Source organism: Oncorhynchus tshawytscha, linkage group LG22 (assembly GCF_018296145.1).
Source record: "Oncorhynchus tshawytscha isolate Ot180627B linkage group LG22, Otsh_v2.0, whole genome shotgun sequence".
In the NCBI taxonomy this organism is placed as follows: Eukaryota; Metazoa; Chordata; class Actinopteri; order Salmoniformes; family Salmonidae; genus Oncorhynchus; species Oncorhynchus tshawytscha.
In genome coordinates, this window is record NC_056450.1 from 17,267,305 (window position 1) to 17,277,891 (window position 10,587).

The following is a 10,587-nucleotide window of genomic DNA, read 5'->3' on the forward strand; positions in this document are numbered from 1 at the left end:
AATGGAGTAGTTTAATAGCCCTTAACTCCAAAACCAAAGTACATAATAAATAAAAGTGGGTACAAGAACCCGTCGCGCACCAATACATAAATCACGAACATACAAAACAAACCATCTCTGACAAGGACATAATGGGAAACAGAGGGTTAAATACACAACATGTAATTGATTAGATTGAAACCAGGTGTGAAGGAAGACAAGACAAAACCAATGGAAAATTAAAAATGGATCAGTGATGGCTAGAAGATCGGTGACGTTGACCGCCGAACACCGCTCGAACAAGGAGAGGGACCGACTTCGGCGGAAGTCGTGACAGTCCTTCATTACTTGAAGGTCATTCAATCCGAACTGGTAACTCTAATAAACTTATCCTCTGCAGAAAAGTAACTCTGGGTTTTCCTTTCCTGTGGCAGTCCTCATGAGTGCCAGTTTCATCACAGCGCTTGATGGTTTTTGCAACTGCACTTGAAGAAACTTTCAAAGTTCTTGAAATGTTCCGTATTGACTGACCTTCATGTCTTAAAGTAATGATGGACTGTCATTTCTCTTTGCTTATTTGAGCTGTTCTTGAAATAATATGGACTTGGTCTTTTACCAAATAGGGCTATCTTTTGTATACCACTCGTACCTTGTCACAACACAACTGATTGGCTCAAACACATTAAGAAGGAAAGAAATTCCACAAATGAACTTTTAAAAAAGGCACACCTGTTAATTGAAAGGCATTCCAGGTGACTACCTCATGAAGCTGGTTGAGAGAATGCCAAGAGTGTGCAAAGCTGTCATCAAGGCAAAGGGTGGCTACTTTGAAGAATCTCAAATATAAAATACATTTTTATATGTTTAACACTTTTTTGGTTACTACATGATTCCATGTGTTTTTTCATAGTTTTGATGTCTTCACTCTGATTCAACAATGTAGAAAATAGTAAAATAAAGTAAAACCCGGGAATTAGTAAGTGTGTCCAAACGTTTAACCAGTACTGTTTGTAGTCATCTTGGAATTACTTTCTATGAAATAAACATCACATTAAAAAAAATATGAGTTGAAAGTACATAAACCTAGGGAAATATTTAATAATTGTATATTGCTGGGATAGTATTTTGTATCTCAGTTGTTAGAGCATGACGCTTGTACGCCAGGGTAGTGGGTTCGATTCCAGGGCCCACCTGGGGTTGGGGGTGGATGACGGGTGTTGGGGTGGCCCACTTATCATATCTCCGCCCTCAATGTTATCGCTACTGTGAGGACGCCTCTTTAAATTGCCCTAAACTCCTTGAGGCTGGCGCATTTTCTTTATCTTGAAGAGAGACAGACAGCTATTTTTAGCACGCTTTGGATCGGCAGCTTACATTTTAAATCAGGTAAATAAAACATTCTACAATATGTTTTACTTCTAGTCTAGGGGATATATTCTATAGTCTGCTTCTCTAGTTGCTGTGCTGCACAGACTGGAATTTAAGGGGCGGGCGTTGTGTAGCCTCTGTCGAATATATAACAAGAGCTTTAGTTAAAGGATTCAACCGGTAAAACAAGTGACTGGTTTGTGCGGGAATTCGTTCGAGGGCCATAATCTTCAAGGGATCAAGGTAGGAGTAATCCAAACCATTGCGGTGAACACAAAACTGACCTTGCATACGGTCACGCCTGCGTGTTATTCTGACATATAATTCGATAGGCTGATAAGCGTGAATGTTGTAAATGTTATTTGATAACCTCGGTGTGCTGATTTTTGTACTCATACAACGATATTGCATACAGTCTATGCCGACTGAATTTCGAGAGACGGTCTACCTCGTTTATTCTCTTTTTGTTTTCATTTGCCTATTCTACGCACTGAATCTACTGGGTATCCGTAGCGACTGGGCTTTAAACATTGCTGAGCTGTTGCAGCCTACACCAAGCCAGGACATTTCACTACTTGCTTGGTATACACTGTCTCCTTTGCGCGCGGAAATCTGCTGTATGTAGGCTATACCAGGGTTTCCCAAACTCGGTCCTGGGGCCCCCCCTGGGTGCACGTTTTGTTAATGCCCTGGCACTACACAACTGATTCAAATAACTAGCTCATTATCAAGCTTTGATTGTTTTTAATCTGCTGTGTAGTCCTATGGCTAACGTGCACCCAGGGTGAGGGGCCCCAGGACTTTGTTTGGGAAACCCTGGGCAATACAATCGGTTCACACAAGCTGGTTGACTGGCATACCCCGTTTATGTATCAGTAGCATATACCACTAATGGAACACAAATGAGACACAAACAAACAGTGCTGCAAATACATTGGGATAAATCAAATGCAATATACATTATGGCACTGTACCTACTATGTAATTACACTGTAATAAGACTGCTAATGTAATAACAAAAAATTAGTCAGTATTGTTTTTTGGAGATTTCTTAGTATCATACTGTGGTATATGTTATTTACATGAATTTGTGAATATCGGCCCTATTATTAAAACGTTATTTTCCTTTTTTAATCTCAGGATTACAAATCAACATGAGTGACAAGGGTACCATCTCACCAAAAGAGGAGGGGGCAGAGAAGAGGGGACGTGGAAGACCAAGGAAACAGCCACAGGTGAAAAGTGGTTCTGATGTAAGTAGCTTTATAAAACAACACCACCTTTCTTCTGTATGATAGATCATGTGTGACCAGGAAACACTCTGCCCTACTTGGTTATGGCTCCCGGGCCTAGTTATGCCCACAACAACTAGGGCACAGAGTTTTCCTGGTTAAGTTAACTGGTCAACCAAAACCTGACCCTGCAGCAGGTTTCAGAACCCACCGCAAAGCAGTAGCGTTGCCCGTCAGAGGTGTCTTATTCCTATGTAGTTTCACCATGGAGAACTCCTGACTCCATTGTGTCATTTCTCTTGATGTGACTTAGTGTAAAGAGTCATTGGATAGGTCTCTCTTTTTACCTTCCCCACCCCCTCCTCACCAGCCCTGGCTGTGTGCATATGTAATGACGATCAACCGTTGGTCTGGCAGGCTGTCATTGATATGTAACCTGAACCCCTTAAACCAGTGGTAACCCACATACCCCACCTCTGCTTCCAACTGATTGGTTTATATAAGCGGAGTAAAAGCAATGATTGGTCCATGTTGCTGTCACTCTCCTGAGGGTGTTGTTGGTATTGGATTGCGTTGTTGCTAGTAGCTGCTGCTGTAAACAGACTGAGGAGGTAATAAAAACCTGCACCTCCATAATATACAGCCAAATGCATTAATCATGTTTATTTGTGTTTGCTGTTGAACTACCACCATCCCTGTTGAGTGATCATGTTAGCATTTTTGTTACATTGAATGTATTGTTTTGGGCAAATTAGTTTTGCAATTGATGCAACAGTTAAATCTGCCCTAGAAGTCTATTCTGAACACAGGTCTGCACAGTGGTATATTATCTTTGTGTTATACAATACCAATACTTCCTACTTACCTCTTATTCACAACTACTATATTTTTGGTTTGATCTAAACCACTGTCATCTAAACCACTGTCAGATTGTTACAGTTAATGGAACTTGGCAATGTGGCTGTGACCACCTGTTAGTCTTAAAGTAGCAACAGGTGTCAGTTGCACTGACCTTGAACAGTGCACTCTTAGTGTCATGAATAACAAAGTATTCCATGTAAGAAGCTGCGTGTCGTATCACATCATACATGGAATTAGACTAAGTTGTTTGCCCTCCATAAAAAGACACTTCCTTCATCATTACGTCCATAGTGTCAAACCTTCGGGTGCAACAACTATAGAACCACCATTTTATGCGTTGGCATCTTTGACTGTTCAAATGTAACGCTGTGCTGTCCACCTGACCATTTCCCATATTTTTCTTTCAGGAGCCCAGTGGGTCCCCTACTCCAAAGAGGCCCAGGGGAAGGCCAAAGGGTAGCAAGAACAAGACTGTCACCAAGGGCAAGGTAAGGCAATATGTTAGCCCTATTTTACTCAACCGAATGAATTTAACCTGCTAGACTGTCAAACTAGGTTTGGCAACCACCTTTCAGTCGTCCTGCAAAAACCACATTAGACATTTGATCGTGCAGGCCACTGTTGACCATAGATTACCATTAGGGTCAGATGGAACAGCTGTCACCAGCTCCTATAGTTTTAGTTGTCCCTATGGTTTTAACTTGATACTACCTTTAGTTTTAAACCTCATCCTCATAGTCAAGTACTAAGAAATAGTCATGTAGCCATGACTCTTGATTATCTTTAAGGATCACAGTGGTAGCTAATCTAATAGGTGTAAAGTATTTTGGGGTATCTGTACTTTACTATTTCAATTTTTTGACAACTTTTACATTTATTCCACTACATTCCTAAAGAAAATAATGTACTTTTTACTCCATACATTTTCCCTGACACCCAAAAGTACTCATTAAATTTTGAATGCTTAGCAGGACAGGAAAATTGTCCAATTCATACACTTATCAAGAGAACATCCCTCATCCCTACTGCCTCTGATCTGGCGGACACACTAAACACAAATTCTTTGTTTGTAAATTATGTCTTAAGTGTTGGAGAGTGCCCCTGGCTATCAGTAAAAAATGCAAAATAAAATTATTTGTATTTGCTTAATATAAGGAATTTGAAATTATTTATACTTTTACTTTTGATACTTAAGTATATTTTAACAATTACATTTACTTTTGATATTTAAAACAAAATACTTTTAGACTTTTCAAGTAGTATTTTACCAGATTACTTTTACTTGAGGCATTTTCTATTAAGGCATCTTTACTTTTATTCAAATATGAAAATTGGGTACTTTTTCCACCACTGTCTCACATCCTCCTGTTCAAAGGATGTCCTGTTAAGTATGATTTATAGGTTAACTGTAATTATTTTGGCCCTTTTCACCTCAAGTCTAAAAAATAGCAGCGCCAGAGCTTCCATTTGTAAGATCTTGGGTTTACTGGCTGCTTAAAGAGACGCCCATTTTTTTCGGTTAATTCCCCCTGACTTCCTGTCCTCCAGCTTCCTGTAGCTTGTCATGCACAGTGTGGTGCAGGTGCAGAGGCCGCAAGCTGACATTACCCCCAACACACAGCCCTAGTTCTTTTCTCCCTCGCATCACCATAGCAACAGACAAGTTCTATCCCTCGCCCCAACCCCCACGCTCCTCTAGGCACTGTGTGTGTGTAGGAAAAGGATATAAGTGTGTATATATGCATGTGTGTTTATGTGCAAGCATGGTTGGGGAGTAATTGTTTACATGTAATCTGATTTACAAAAATACGGTAACTGTTACATTACCAGCAAAAATATTACTTTTGAAAAACTACATTACTTCTTGGATTACTTTTAAATTCAGAAAAGATGTTTGCAAAAGAAAATACACCTTTCTGTTTTCTCAATGACATTCAATTCAGCATTGAACAAATGTTTACATTTTTAACACGTTTAGAAAGGAACCAAAATGTTTTTTGCAACATTCACTCAATGCACCCAAGGTTTTAACAAAGTGCAGGACAAGCCATTCCATCAGAACCTGTTATTGGACAGCTAGATATAACTAGTTACATTTAGGAAGCTAATAGATTGCATTTAGTTAAAAGATGAGACATAATAAAGAAACTGTTCTGTTTTCTCAATGCCATTCAATTCAGCATTGAAAAAAGGTTTTCATTTTCCCACGTGAGCGAGTCTGACCATAAGTCAGGAACCACTATGATGCCACATCAAATGCGTTTGATGGATCCCTTTTGTCTTCTAAAGCCTCTTAAGGTGAAAGTATTCTAAAAGTAACAGAAAGTATGGATTTAGGTCATCAAAAAGTTACATTGCGATTACAATTATGGATATATAACTGTAACAGATTACATTTAGAAACTAACCTACCCAACCCCGTGTGCAAGGATGGATCTGAAGAGGGCTCGTTTCTTCTTGCCCAATTTCACCAGCTGTCTCTGAGCCCCAGACCAGGTGGCCAGCGAGCTGGAGTGCCCTGTGTGCAGTTCCTGTCAGATTCCCGAGATAATAGCCAATGAACCCAATGCCCTCAAACCATCTGCTTCCTAATATGAGTATTAGTGCCCTCTAGTGACAGTAGATTAGCAGGTTTCTGTGCAGTTAGATTCATTGTTAGTTTTTCTTTCCTCATTTTACAGAAGGCACCAGCAGCCTCAACTGCAGGGATGAAACGCAGGGGAAGACCCAAGAAAGAGGTAAGAGTAGCTCTTATTATCATAGGTGTTAATATTATCTTTAACTAATCCCCCTTGACTCTGACTCACTCTTAAATTGTCACTGTTTGGTTCCCCTCCACATTCTCACTGCTGTTAGAAATCCCAAAGGTCTTAAGTTAGCATGCTTACAGCGAAATTTGGCTTGTTCGTAGAAACAAAAGGACGTAAACGAACAAGCAAACTCGTCGTCCCAGGCGAACTTCAACCCCAGCACCCCCTATGATTGGTTGAATAAAGTTGTGGGAAGGTTTCCAGTGGCTTCTGCTTATCTTCCACTGCTCTTCCACCATAAAAAAAAACATGGAAACCATTGTGTGCAAATTAAAACGTTCAACTTAACCTTTTCTGTTTGCAACAACCAGCTACCAGGTGTGAAGTCAACTACACCTGGAGTCTGTCGCGTCCTCTTTGAAACAACGCACATTCCAGGTGGCACTGATAGCTCTGAATGAGGAATTGGCAAATTTTGGCCTAAAAACTGACCCGTGGGACTCGTCTTCACGCGATTCTGAAGACAGCTGGGACGAGGTAAGCAATGATTGTTAATAATCTAGTTTTGCTTGTAGTTGAGCTTTGCGTTAAGGAGAATGTGTTCATTAGGTGTTTTGTGGTATTGAATTTGTTGTTGATGAAACTGTAACTCTTAGCTGTACATAACTGTACCTAACTATACTTTCATGATGACTCATGTCTTTTTCTTTATTTATCTTTAAGGGAGAACAAACCCCAGAGGAGACCTCGGACTCTGAGGGCCCTTATGTGCGCTATCTTTCCATTGTCAAAATGTATTCATTGTATTTACAACAGGGTGAAAAGATTGAGCAGGCAAGAGGGAGGCTAGGGAATAGTTTGCATGCAAGCTGTATGCTGGAAGCTATGGTTACATTTGAGGCCAGTTATCCGCCAGATCTATACAAATGTTTTAAGTCTATATATCTCCCGGGCCTGATTGAGAGCCAGGAGAAAGAGCTCATGGAAGTCTTGGCAAGCAAGCCTGCACTGGACTGAGAGACGTATTAAAGGATGCTATGCATTTCTGGTTATGCTATGTTATAGAGCTATTGAGGAACTGTATTTGCCTTACAGACATGATGTTTATTGATTCGATATTGCACTGGAGTGAACCACTGTTACTGATCGGAAACACAGACCCATTGGTCCGTATTGTATGTGCTTTGTATTATGTACATGGTATTTTATACATATTTACACATCCAATCTTCTGTTTTTTAAAAATTACTATTGACTTCTGCACAAGTGTATGTTGAGTTCATTGTCTTGAGTGAGTCTTTGAAACCGACTAGGTATAGTTGAAAATACATGTTTAAGTTAAATCTATTATATTACATTTTTTATGGGCTTAACCACAATTTCATACATCACTGTTGACATAGTGATACATATTTCAATCCATTCAAAAAATGTCTAGAATAAAGGAATTGTTGCAAAATGATTTAAACTACAGTTTAATCCGGCACAAACCAACCAAACTTTGCCTCCACTGTAAGCATACTCAGGCCTTAAATAAGTGTGAGTGTAGCCTACTCCCAGAAGCCTGTGTTGCATTGGTCACAGTGGGGAATGACCCATAGTTACCCACCTAACTGCGCTCTCTTTTTATGAATGAACTCTCCTGCACCAGAGTGGGAGGAGTTGGTGGGAGTTTGAGGTAGAGGGGAGGTAAGACGGGAGGGAGCGAAGGATGCCTCACCGTGTGACTCACCACTCAGATGAGTCACTACAGATGGCCAAGTCCTCCCCTGGGGGCTCTAGGGACTTTCACGCTGGTTTTGTTTATCAGTGAGATGTGATCAACATGTACACTCCTTCTTCCACTTCAATACTCAGATGTTTCACTAGCAAGGCCACTGTACAAGTCCCTCCCAAATCCTAAAGACTCCCCTTAGATACCATTGTTCATATTGCAAGGCAGTTATTGTAGTTGAAAGATTGATGCACTTCTGGTGACTTATATTTGATCAGATCCCCTTTTCTTACTGTGTTATATTTGTGGTGTGAACCAGTAGAAACATGGGTTGACTGTGGTCTGTGTTTGGTGTCTTTTCAGGAAAAGGAGGAACAGGCAACCCAGGAATCATCTGAAGAGGAGGGGGAGAAAGACCAGTAAACTTGCAACCCATGCTACCTCACTCAACATACAGACTCCCTGTCAACCAGAGCTAGGCTGAATCTCCAATACCGGTGCCACCCCAACCTCTTTTCTACAGTTCACTTTCTTGCCTTCTCGCTAGAGGGTCAACAACACACTTCATCCAACCTCTATTTGCAACTGCACTGGAAAACCAATGGATGTTTCTTAACAAGCATATCTATCAAAGAATCACAGTACAGGCGATGGACAACCGTTTCTCTATGTGTATGTCGTGGTATTGCAAGTCTTTTATACTGGACAAAAATGTGTTCGGATGAGTTTTTGGACACGCTTCTTTCAAAAGACAGTGTATAGAACATTCTCTCGGCTTAGTGTTACTCATTTTTTCCCTAACACCGGTATGTTGAGCTGGTGGGTCATATAAACTTGTTTTCTATTGGACAAGAGGTGAATTTTGCCTATACTTGCTGTTTTTAAGTGTGAAGTGCTTAATCTATCCCTTACATCAATTTACCAGCGGAGAAGCTGATATGGAGAAAATACAGTATGAGCATTAAATATATTATTATAGACATTTATAATCTCTGTATTAGACCTCTCCCTGTTACTTCTTTGATTGTGCAGAATTGTTCCTCCCCCTCCCATCCAAAATAAGCTGTCCCCTAACTAGCCTCTGATGTGGCTTGTGCTCATCTCCCTATAGCCTCTTCGGGGCTACACTGGAAAAGGCTTGTGTTAACTAAAGTGTACTGTTACTAATCAAAGATTTGATCGGACTGATTGTGTTTTATCGTGTTCCTCTGGGTCATAACATGCCCTCAAATACCTGAGTAATTGTGCTGCTTTGATGTCTACAAAAACTCGTCATAATAATGTCATAATGGCTTAAGGATGGGTAGGGATTCATTGATTGGGGAGCTACATTCTCTCAACACTCCAGGAAACTTTTTTTGAACTCTGTGGCATCTGCTGTTCCTCTTAATGTGGTCCTCCCAGTCTACAGCATTTGTTGCAACCCATGGCCACTTGGTCAGCTCTAGGTGAACTGTGTAACAAACTGTTTGGCCAAACTAAGAGCTGGATTGTTACTGTTGTGGCACTGTTTTATCCAATGGGTCTGTATAATAGCTGATCATTCCATTTTCCCTCTCACTGCTTTACAAGGCCTGTTGTGTGTCGTCATCACTTTGTACAGGATGTTGAAATATTCTGCTTTTTCTGTGAGGATAGTCAGTGTCTGCTGTCTACTCCAGAAAAACAATGTTGTTTTGTTTGTGTTTCTCAGTGTCAGGGATCTCAAGATCACAGTCCAGTTACTGGGTCTCTCCTCAAACCTATAAGCTGCTACAATCTCAGTTATAAAAACCCGGAAAACTGCAACGGGCCTGACAAGGCCCAGAATCTCATACCTCACTTGACGACAGCTTACTTTAAACTTTCCCATATTGCATTCTTCAACTGGTTTCAAATGTACAATGTCAACTCTGGCAAGTGTGTGAGAAATATTTGTATTACGTGGTCTTTTTTTAATCTGACTGTTATTTGGTATTTTAAAGACTGCCTAGCCTAGCTACTAGTGAAGGTGTGCTCTCACACCCCCCCTCTGCTCCTCTTTGTTTTTAAAGCGAGCGTACAGAGACGGGTCACAAAAATGTGTAAAGTCATGAAGATCTGTCAGATTTGCAAATTTGTGTTCGCTGACTGGTAGATTTAGACGGTGTGTTTTATCTTTTTAATAAATCCTACTTCTGGTGCACTGAAATGTTTGCTTGATTCAGATTGTCATGTGTGTGTTTAGTGACAAAGACTGGGTGTTCTCTCCAGGTTATTCTGTTGTAGACCTCGGTGCGGCTTTGGCACCAGGCGCTTTTCCATGTATGCATTCCTCAATGGCACCCTATTCCCTTTATAATGCACTACTTTTGACCATAGCCCTGGTCAAAAGTAGAGCACTATATAGTTAGCGTGCCATTTGGGATGCATGATGCTCATGTGGAACTCCGGTAATTACATATATCCATTCACAGCTGCAACTATTTTGACTATGTACCAACATCATCCATGTTATGTAATTCATTCAAGTTAATGAGATGGGATCATTCTTTTTAATATACAATGTCTATATTTCTATTGCGCACTATGACAATTTGTATCCAGAAAGGGTCAATAAATACAAGAATTTATACTTTTTTTTTGGTCATGCCTTGTCCTGCATCCTCTTCACCGTCTTTTGAGAATAACTTAAGCCAGACTAATGTATACTCTAGACCTATTA

General features: G+C 40.4%; 1 protein-coding gene across 2 annotated transcripts; it reads left to right on the forward strand.

Moving 5' to 3' along the window:
- The first annotated feature begins 1,217 nt into the window (after nt 1–1,217).
- On the forward strand, nt 1,218–10,502 carry LOC112221958 (high mobility group protein HMG-I/HMG-Y). Of its 2 annotated transcripts, none has more exons than XR_002949087.2 (5): nt 1,218–1,365; nt 2,488–2,600; nt 3,848–3,928; nt 6,122–6,178; nt 8,268–10,502. XR_002949087.2 is itself a non-coding variant. In XM_024384434.2 (5 exons), the coding sequence occupies exons 2-5, from the start codon at nt 2,502–2,504 to the stop codon at nt 8,325–8,327; spliced, it is 297 nt and encodes a 98-aa protein (XP_024240202.1). In that variant the 5' UTR covers nt 1,393–1,590; nt 2,488–2,501; the 3' UTR covers nt 8,328–10,502. The 2 variants fall into 2 exon arrangements, 1 of the variants encoding a protein (XP_024240202.1); XM_024384434.2 differs by lacking the exon at nt 1,218–1,365 and adding an exon at nt 1,393–1,590.
- Nucleotides 10,503–10,587: the final 85 nt, after the last annotated feature.

Coding starts and splice junctions, on each gene's coding strand:
- LOC112221958 (XM_024384434.2), top strand. CDS start 2,502: ATGAGTGACAAGGGTACCATCTCACCAAAAGAGGAGGGGGCAGAGAAG. Junction 2,601..3,847: donor AGGTGAAAAGTGGTTCTGAT/GTAAGTAGCTTT, acceptor TTTTTCTTTCAG/GAGCCCAGTGGGTCCCCTAC. Junction 6,179..8,267: donor GGGGAAGACCCAAGAAAGAG/GTAAGAGTAGCT, acceptor GTGTCTTTTCAG/GAAAAGGAGGAACAGGCAAC.